The 10,000-nt window shown below is 41.1% G+C and overlaps 2 protein-coding genes across 2 annotated transcripts in view; one reads left to right on the top strand and one right to left on the bottom strand.

Annotated features, from left to right (window-relative positions):
* LOC117497814 (helicase POLQ-like) overlaps window positions 1-5,068 on the top strand; it is a 10,303-nt gene extending 5,235 nt beyond the window's left edge. The window contains 8 exon segments of the mRNA XM_034149830.1: window positions 46-224; window positions 2,161-2,235; window positions 2,237-2,362; window positions 3,041-3,113; window positions 3,191-3,288; window positions 3,372-3,470; window positions 4,357-4,502; window positions 4,976-5,068. Of these exon segments, the coding sequence (XP_034005721.1) occupies window positions 46-224; window positions 2,161-2,235; window positions 2,237-2,362; window positions 3,041-3,113; window positions 3,191-3,288; window positions 3,372-3,470; window positions 4,357-4,502; window positions 4,976-5,045 (866 nt within the window). The 3' untranslated portion in view covers window positions 5,046-5,068.
* Window positions 5,069-5,624: 556 nt separating this feature from the next.
* On the bottom strand, window positions 5,625-8,480 carry LOC117497817 (28S ribosomal protein S18c, mitochondrial-like). Its single transcript, XM_034149834.1, has 6 exons — window positions 8,340-8,480; window positions 8,111-8,163; window positions 7,942-8,025; window positions 7,049-7,106; window positions 6,915-6,974; window positions 5,625-5,800 (listed from the first exon to the last, which is right to left on the bottom strand). The coding sequence occupies exons 1-6, from the start codon at window positions 8,398-8,400 to the stop codon at window positions 5,727-5,729; spliced, it is 390 nt and encodes a 129-aa protein (XP_034005725.1). The 5' UTR covers window positions 8,401-8,480; the 3' UTR covers window positions 5,625-5,726.
* Between the last annotated feature and the right edge of the window lie 1,520 nt (window positions 8,481-10,000).

The following is a 10,000-nucleotide window of genomic DNA, read 5'->3' as shown; positions in this document are numbered from 1 at the left end:
TTCCAAACTATAGTTTAACATATTATATTGTTTTCTTTGTCTCAGAGTGGCAGGAGACGTGTCTGAACCTGCCGTCCGTTCAGCGCCGGAAGAACCTGATCTACTCGCTGCCGACCAGCGGAGGAAAGACTCTGGTGGCCGAGATCCTGATCCTCAGAGAGCTGCTCTGCAGGAAGAAGGACGCTCTGTTCATCCTGCCGTACGTCTCTCTGGTGCAGGAGAAGGTAGGGAGGACAGGGACAGGAAAGGAGAAGGGAGGGAGGACAGGAGAAGGGAGGAAGGAGAAGGGAGGAGAGGAAGAGAAGGGTAGGGAGGAAGGGAGGAAGGAGAAGGGAGGGAGGACAGGAGAAGGAAGGGAGGACAGGAGAAGGGAGGGAGGACAGGAGAAGGTAGGGAGGACAGGGAGGACAGGAGAAGGGAGGGAGGACAGGAGGAGGGAGAAAGGGTAGGGAGGAAGGAGAGGGAGGAGACAGGAAGGGAGAAGGAGAAAGGGAGGGGAGGGGAAAGGAGAAGGGAGGGAGGAAAGGAGAAGGGAGGACAGGAGAAGGGAGGGAGGACAGGGAGGACAGGAGAAGGGAGAAGGGAGGGAGGACAGGAGAAGGAAGGGAGGACAGGAGAAGGGAGGGAGGACAGGAGAAGGAAGGGAGGACAGGAGAAGGGAGGGAGGACAGGAGAAGGTAGGGAGGACAAGAGAAGGGAGGACAGGAGAAGGGAGGGAGGACAAGAGAAGGGAGGACAGGAGAAGGGAGGGAGGAAGGAGAAGGTAGGGAGGAGGGAGGGAGGACAGGAGAAGGAAGGGAGGACAGGAGAAGGGAGGACAGGAGAAGGGAGGGAGGACAGGAGAAGGTAGGGAGGACAGGAGAAGGTAGGGAGGACAGGAGAAGGTAGGGAGGACAGGAGAAGGGAGGGAGGACAGGGAGGACAGGAGAAGGTAGGGAGGACAGGGAGGACAGGAGAAGGTAGGGAGGACAGGAGAAGGGAGGACAGGAGAAGGTAGGGAGGACAGGAGAAGGAGGGAGGACAGGAGAAGGTAGGGAGGACAGGAGAGGAGGGAGGGAGGAAGAGAAGGGAGGGAGGAGGAGAAGGAGGGAGGAGGAGGAGAAGGTAGGGAGGACAGAGAAGGGAGGGAGGAAGGAGAAGGTGAGGGAGGAAGGAGAAGGAGGGAGGACAGGAGAAGGGAGGGAGGAAAGGGAGGAGGGAGGGAGGAAAGGAGAGGGGAGGGAGGACAGGAGAAGGAAGGGAGGAAGGAGAAGGAAGGGAGGACAGGAGAAGGTAGGGAGGACAAGAGAAGGGAGGACAGGAGAAGGGAGGGAGGACAGGAGAAGGTAGGGAGGACAGGAGAAGGTAGGGAGGACAGGAGAAGGAGGGAGGACAGGAGAAGGGAGGGAGGACAGAGAAGGGTAGGGAGGACAGGAGAAGGTAGGGAGGACAGGAGAAGGGAGGGAGGACAGGAGAAGGTAGGACAGGAGAAGGGAGGGAGGACAGGAGAAGGTAGGACAGGAGAAGGGAGGGAGGACAGGAGAAGGTAGGGAGGAGAAGGGAGGTAGGGAGAGAGAAGGGAGGGAGGACAGGAGAAGGTAGGACAGGAGAAGGGAGGGAGGACAGGAGAAGGTAGGACAGGAGAAGGAGGAGGAAGGAAGGTAGGACAGGAGAAGGGAGGGAGGACAGGAGAAGGGAGGGAGGACAGGAGAAGAGAAGGTAGGGAGGAATAAATAAATAAGTTAATATTAAAAAAAAAAAAATCTGAAATATAATTTAATTAAATTATATAATCTATAATAAAAAAAATTATTAAGTTAAATATCGAATTAAAATTACATAAAACATGGTATAAGTAAATGTTGAAAATGTAAAGAGGAATAAAAAAGTATAGTTTAATAAAAAATAAATATTCATGAAAAGAAAAAGTTTTTAAGTCGACTTTAAGACAAGGACACAAAGTGCTGATTCCAGAGTTGAAGGCTCTCCCCTGCGTTTCTCTATTGACTCCATATGGAGGATCACATGGTGTCATCTGCACAGAAACGTTTGTTGCAGTTGGTAGAAATTATGATATCGCAGTAAATAGAAGAGGACCAGGATTAGAGCCCTGTGGGACGCCTGTCCTCTAAAACCCTCTCTTCTCCTCCCTCTTTGACCTCCTTCCTGTCTCCTCTGAAGGTGCGAGGGTTGGCGAGCTTCGGCGTGGAGCTGGACTTCCTGGTGGAGGAGTACGCCGGCAGTAAAGGAAGGTTCCCCCCCCGTAAAGAGGAAAGACAGGAGGTCTCTTTACGTCGCGACGATAGAAAAAGCCCACAGCCTCGTGAACTCGCTGATCGAGAACCAGAGGATCGACGACCTGGGGCTGGTGGTGGTGGACGAGGTGGGGAGGAAGGCTGGTGGTCAACTCTGAAATAACAACTTTAATCTCAAAGTATATCAATGTTTGTTTATCATACATGTAATCTGAAATCTCAGACGTTTTTTTTACGTTAATAATCCACTTTATTTCAGAAGATATTGTGTGATTTCCCCCTAAATTTCCGACTTCAATCTAAAAAAATATTTGAATTTTTCTCCTAAATTTACAATTTTAACCTCAAAGAATATTAATCTTAAATCTCAGAGTTTTTACAGAATCTTTTCAACTTTTTCTCAGATATTATCAAAGGTCTTTTCTAGTGCATCTGTGAGTTTATTTTTGTAAATATTCCACTTTATTTCTGAAAATATCTGAAGTAATTTTCCACCAGATTCACGACTTTAATCTCAAAATGTCCTTGTTTTAAAAAAGAATACATTTTAGACTAAAATCTTAAATATGACAATTTGTATCCAGAACATTATTCAATTTTTTGTTTTATTGTTTTCTAGTAAAATGGCGATTTATGTCCCTAAAATGTCCCTTTTTTATTCTGAACAGATATCGACATTTTCCCTCAAAATGTACCACTTTAATCTTCTTACATTTTCTTAATTAATTTACAACATTATACTTGGTTATTCTGTTCTCTGAATGCACCGCCCTACCTGGCGTTTACATGTTTCCTCTGTGTTGCAGCTTCACATGTTGGGCGACGGCAGCAGAGGAGCGATCATTGAGATGACGCTCGCTAAAGTTCTCTACACGGCCAGTAAGAGACGCTTTAATCTTCCTTATTAAACCCTTAAAAAGCTTTGAATTAACCGTCTTTTTGTTTTTATTCTCCAGAATCCACTCAGATTATCGGGATGAGCGCCACGCTGGGAAACATTAAAGACCTGCAGACGTTTTTAAGAGCAGAAAACTACAGCAATGACTTCCGGCCTGTAAGGGATTTACTGTGAAATACTGATATTAATGAATATACCACCAACAGGTGTTTAAAGAAGCTGGTCTGTGGTGTGTTCAGGTGCAGCTGAAGGAGTACGTTAAACTGCAAGACACCATCTATGAAGTAGACCCAAAGGAGGAGGACTGCTTCAAATTCTCTCGTCTCCTCAACTTCAAGGTACGGACAATATTCACATATTGTTGATGCTTTTATTTTGAAAACTCCGTCAGTACATATTGTTGATGCTTTTATTTTGAAACTCCGTCAGTACATATTGTTGATGCTTTTATTTTGAAACTCCGTCAGTACATATTGTTGATGCTTTTATTTTGAAACTCCGTCAGTACATATTGTTGATGCTTTTATTTTGAAACTCCGTCAGTACATATTGTTGATGCTTTTATTTTGTAACTCCGTCAGTACATATTGTTGATGCTTTTATTTTGTAAATCCGTCAGAACATATTGTTGATGCTTTTATTTTGAAACAACGTCAGTACATATTGTTGATGCTTTTATTTTGAAACTCCGTCAGTACATATATTTGATTCTTTTATTTTGAAATTCCGTCAGTAAATATTGTTGATGCTTTTATTTTGAAACTCCGTCAGTACACATTTTGTATGCTTTTATTTTGATACTCCGTCAGTACACATTTGTTATGCTTTTATTTTGAAACTCCGTCAGTACATATTGTTGATGCTTTTATTTTGAAACTCCGTCACTATATATTGTTGATGCTTTTATTTTGAAACAACGTCAGTACATATTGTTGATGCTTTTATTTTGAAACTCCGTCAGTACATATATTTGATGCTTTTATTTTGAAATTCCGTCAGTAAATATTGTTGATGCTTTTATTTTGAAACTCCGTCAGTACACATTTTGTATGCTTTTATTTTGATACTCCGTCAGTACACATTTTTTATGCTTTTATTTTGAAACTCCGTCAGTACATATTGTTGATGCTTTTATTTTGAAACTCCGTCAGTACATATTGTTGATGCTTTTATTTTGAAACTCCGTCAGTATATATTGTTAAAGCTTTTATTTTGAAACTCCAGTACTCCAGCTCCATGCAGAAGCTGGACCCGGACCACATCATCGCCATGGTGACCGAAGTCATCCCAAAACACTCCTGTCTGGTTTTCTGCCCCACGAAGAAGAACTGTGAGAATGTGGGAGCGCTGATCTGCAGATACCTCAGGAAGTGAGTGGGTGTATATCTATTTATATTTATTATTATTTAATACATTATTATTATTTACATTTTTATAGTTATTTTATTCATTTATTTATATTTAAAATATTTATTAGTTATTACCTTTTCTGATTGTATTCTTTATAAAGAGAGAGAGTGAGTGAGGGGTGCAGGGCGAGTGACGTGACTTACAAAATATGAACAAAATGTAATATGTAAAAAAAAAAAATTTATATAAATGCAAAAAGTACAAATGTATAATAAAAAAAATAAAAATCAAGGTAGAATATAAAAAGTAAATAGAATACAAATATTTATATAAAGCATAAAAAGGAAAAAAAGTGCAATAAAAAGATAAAATAGAATAAAAACTATTATTTATATATTTTACAGAGTCAAAATCCCCTCTGATTGGTTCTTCCTCCTCTCTGATTCCTCCTCCTCTCTAATTGCCACCTCCTCCTTTCTGATTGGCTCCTCAGGGACTTCCTGCTCCTCCACGAGCAGCAGAAGCTCCTCCTCCTCTCCCAGCTGGAGAGGTGTGTAGTGTGATTCTGTGGAGTTTATTTATGGCATCCCGTTGGGTTTGACGTCATCTGAACAGGACATCGCACGCTCACTGCTTGATAGCGCGCGAAGGTCCGTTTACGCCGGTTGTTAAACAACATCGTTACGGGGAAATGCAAGTCTGCGTCCAAATGGTTGGAAGATAAGGAGGAAGGACAATCAATACTGAATATAGTCAATGTGAGGTAAAGTGTGTCGCCAAGGTAACCGGTTTAAAACTCAAAGTGGCGATGAGGTCTTAAAATGTATGGAAAGGGTCTTAAAAGGTTTTACATGTGACTTCCTGCATAGACCCTGATCTGATATCATGCATCCAATGAAGCATTGCATGAAGTCTGTTGATCAGAGGCTTGGTTAGTTCAGACCATGCAGGCGGTCACCAAGGTTCATGTTTTAATAGCATAATTACAAAAGAAGCCCAGGCGAGCCTAACGTGTGAAACAATGGGCTATAAATACAGTCCATTTACCATTTTACTATCAATTCAATAGCAATATTAAAGTTTGAGTACTAAGTGTTGAAGCTGAAGAAATTAAACTGCATTTAATTTAAAGAAAACTCAAATTAGAGGGAAAAAAAACAACATTTATTGATTTTAGATTAGTAATAATCCTATCAGATGAGCGACTGATAACAAACACACAGCTTTAATAAACACATTTCACATTACTCCAGGTGTCTCCCACAGACGTGCGGGTCCTTCATGAACTCCGGGTGTTTGTGGGTGACCGACATGAAGCCTGCAGAGAAAAGACAAACACATACAATATATTTAAGGTTTTTAACTATTTAAAATTTGTTGAAATCTCATCTTCGAGTTTTCATACATTTCCAAGTTGAATCGCTTTTTTTCCCCTTTCTTACGATAATGTAGTTTTTCGTAAACTCACTTTTTTTATCTCAAAAAGAGTTTTTTCTCCTAAATATTTTACTAAAATCTCAGAATATTCAAGTTTTTTTTTAGTTTTTTTTTATAAATTGTACATACTTTGACTCAGAATAATATTATTTTTGTCAATTTTCTCCAAAAATATCAGGGATTTATTTTTCTTTTACTTTAATCTGAGAACATTAAAATATATTTTCTGTAAAAAAGAAATTCCCGTTAAATTTGTGAATGAATCTCAGAATATCCAAATGGATGGAAATGTACCACTTTTTAATGACGTTTTTCCTTTAATATGACCCCTCCTCTTCTGGCTCCTTAAGCTCCTAGTGTCGAAGGTCCCGTTTACACGGAGACGGAACGGGTTGTATCTGCTACTTTTCTCTATCGTATAGACGGTTCGTTCACACGAGGCCGTAACGGAAACGCGGTAACGGAGCCCTCAAACGATAATGGGTCCCAAGGCGGACGGAACGGCTCCGTGTGTACGTCCTATACGCCTCTCCCCACCTCTGCTGCTCATCCCCGCGTCACCCGCGTCATTGCTGATGTGTTTCGCCAACAACAACAACAACAATGGCAGATCACAGGGTTGCGTTCGTGCTCCAGACGCTACTGACCATGCTACAGATGTTAGTGCAAACTCTACAGCTCCTCGACCACAACCATCAGCAACAAGTGGACATGGAGAACTACATGAACTCCATGTTGCTAAATCCACCGCGGGGAATAAACAGAAGGGCAACCATGGCAACCATGCTCGGGGGTCTTCTTCGCTGCTTTTGGTGTATTTTGTGGCGGAAGTACAGCGCCACTTACAGGCCCGGCATATGTACTACAGCGCCTCCAGCGGTCTTGTGTGGACGGAAGACTTTTTTGATATCGACTAAGGTTAGTTTTCGTTTTCGTTTCCATGTAAACAGGGCCTAAACCCCTATTTCAAAAAGGTCAGCGTGAGGAAGACGTACCCAAAGCGTGAGATTTCTTCACGGCTTTGGCCACTTCCTTCTGTTTCCTGGAACATAATCCTGAAACACAAAGCAGCGTTAAATCAGAGTTGAATCTTCACTGAGGAGATATTCCAGATCCAGGTGTCTCTCACGTGTGATGTGGCGTCCGTAGATCCGTCCGGTGTACGGAGAGATGAACTGAGACAGCAGCTGACAGGAAACACACAGATCAGGGTTTAGCACTTTGGGATTACTTTTAGCAATGAAAGGTGCTTTACAAATACAATCTACTATTATTATTATCACAGCGACACTCAGACACTTCCTGTGACCTTTGGAGCTCCACTTGTTCAAAAATACTAGATAAACCCCCTTAATGTTCAGTTTGATCTCACAGCTACAGGGTTAGGATGTTTGTACCACATAGTGCCGAATGCCGTGACCTTTAGACCGTGTGATGGGAATGTTCATATACCGCCATACCGTTGAAAAAGTGGCGAAGGATCTCGTGGATATTTCTCTCTTTAGACGTGGATATTCCCACAGTGGCTAAACAGATTTTCCCCGTTTGAAATGCATTTGAAACGTCCATCTCTCTTTAGAATTCTGCATTTTGAAGTGTAAGAAAAGACCTCAGACATTTTTAATAATGACACTAGATATATGAGGAGTTCAGGACCATGGACACATATACACCCTCCTGTAAACCCACCTTTACCTACACACCCCTACACACACTGACACACTCATTACCCACACTGACACACACTCATTACCCACACTCACACACTTATTACCCACACTCACACTCATTACCCACACTGACACACACATACCCACACTGACACACACATTACCCCACACTGACACACACATTACCCACACTGACACACACACACACACACTTATTACCCACACACACACACACTTATTACCCACACTGACACGCACTTATTACCCACACTGACAAACACACACTGACACACACTCATTACCCACACTCACTTATTACCCACACACACACACACTCAGGTGCTTTATTTACCTGAGTGTTCTTGAAGTCTACAGTCACATTGCAGAGCAGGCATCCTTTCTGAGGCTCTTTGTAGGGGTTTTCCATCTTAATGAGCTGTAAAAAGAATACACAAATATATTAATCTAATCCTGTTATTACTGATGTAATAATTATTCATAAATAAATAAAAATTACCCACCCTGTCCTCGTTTGGTTGGACTACATTTGAGGTTGTTGTGAGACTTCTTAAACCTGCAGAAAAAGGATTATTATTATATAAAATGACATCAACAACAGCTCATATGTTAGCATTAGCATTAGCAACACGTAGCTTAACTCCACCTAATAAACACATATTAACGGTTAGTTTTACATTTAATGAATGCTATATCATTATAACACTTAATACAGGTGTTATAAAGTCTCACCTGTGTTTCCTTGTTGTAATAAAACCGTTCTTATTCTCGTTAAACCTCTGAGGACGAGCATTTTGACCTGACACACGACCGGAAGATGTCCACCAGACGGGAACTCCGGGTTCTTCACTGAGTCAACTATTAGTTCCTACCACCTATTTAACTGATTACTTGTTGGTTAAGAGCCAAATTACGCATATTATATATCTGTGTTGCTGAGTATAAAAATAATATGAAATGTATGGTTTTGTGTGCTTATGAATATTTAATATTACGTTTATTTTTGTATTATTTTAGGAACAGATTCAATGTTACCCCCGTTTCAAAGATAAAAAATAACAGCACAAGATAGAAATCACCCCAGAAAACGACCATCGTAATCAACATTACGTATGGATTTTCTCACATTTAACCCACCTTTTTAAACACTTTTGTATTTGTAATACAAACTACAAAGGGAGATTTTAAAAAAGCTGATGATTATATGAGTGAAATATCTAATCTAATATCTAAATATCGGCTTTCCTTTGTGGGTGACTTTTCAACCGGAAACTGAATGAATGTTCCAATTGCTAACATGTACTTCTCAGGAAGATAGGCTATACAGTGACAGAAAATACAGCAGATAACACATGTCTGCTATGTGGCGGTAATCAGCTTGGTTTTCGGGTAATTCATCGAACGTTTTCTATAGATGAATTACTACATTTGGGAAGCTATCCCGGTTAGCGCTGCTAGCTCCGACAACCGAAGCCGGAAGTGACGCAGGGATTCCTCTCTTGCTCTGACGTTGGATTTGTTCTTCACAAATTCAAACGTGATTCTTGCGGAGCTGTTGACGTTTAAAAACAGAAGCAATACAAGAAAACGCTTTTTTTGGCAGACTTTCTTTACGTTTTCACCGGAGTTTGAGGTGATTTAAAAGGTTTTAGGAGACTGTTAATGTCGCGGAAGGAACACATCAGAGAACAAACTGCCAGGAGTAAGAAAACCGCTTTACTAGCTAACGTGTAATGGGCTTTAAAGTGCTTTTTTCTTGATCTAAACATTATCTAATTTAGGTTTGAAGTATTCAATGTGTACAGGTGTGTGTAGCAGAGCCTCAGCTGTGTTCCTAGTGTAGTTGTTTGTGTTTATTTGAGGTTTTATTGACATGTAGACATCGAGACATCAGAATCAAACGGGTCTCGTCCAGGAAGAGATCTCGCGATAGCTCACAGATGACACCTGAGAGGAAGAGAGGACCTGAGAAATGTCCTCCGATCTGCAGGCTGAGCAGCATCATGGCAGAACAACAACAACAACCTGCTGCAGAGGTAGGACAGATGAACAGCTGGATGATCAGCTTTAAGGGTTATTTATGTTGTTGTTTTCACATCAAAACAATAATTATGATTCTTTTTTTTCTTTTTTTTAAATGCTGTTGTCTGCATTTTGTAAAATGTGCATGCATTAAGTTAAGATGACGTTTGTATCGTTTTATTTGTATTGATTCCCAGCTGTTGTTGGTTGTAAACAACTATTTATCTAATATATCATATTCCAATTACTTGTATATAGACTATTCTTGCACTATTTATATTCTATTCTATTTTATTTTTATTGACTTACACTATTTTATCTGTGTTATTGTGTTGCTCTGTTGGAGGAGGAGCCTGAGACCTCAGATGTTC

The sequence above is a fragment of the Trematomus bernacchii genome, unplaced genomic scaffold (genome assembly GCF_902827165.1).
Source record: "Trematomus bernacchii unplaced genomic scaffold, fTreBer1.1, whole genome shotgun sequence".
NCBI lineage: Eukaryota > Metazoa > Chordata > Actinopteri > Perciformes > Nototheniidae > Trematomus > Trematomus bernacchii.
This window is presented reverse-complemented; position numbering and strand designations above follow the sequence as displayed.

Coding starts and splice junctions, on each gene's coding strand:
- LOC117497817 (XM_034149834.1), bottom strand. CDS start 8,400: ATGCTCGTCCTCAGAGGTTTAACGAGAATAAGAACGGTTTTATTACAA. Junction 8,164..8,339: donor ATTACAACAAGGAAACACAG/GTGAGACTTTAT, acceptor CTTTTTCTGCAG/GTTTAAGAAGTCTCACAACA. Junction 7,107..7,941: donor TAGACTTCAAGAACACTCAG/GTAAATAAAGCA, acceptor GTTTCCTGTCAG/CTGCTGTCTCAGTTCATCTC.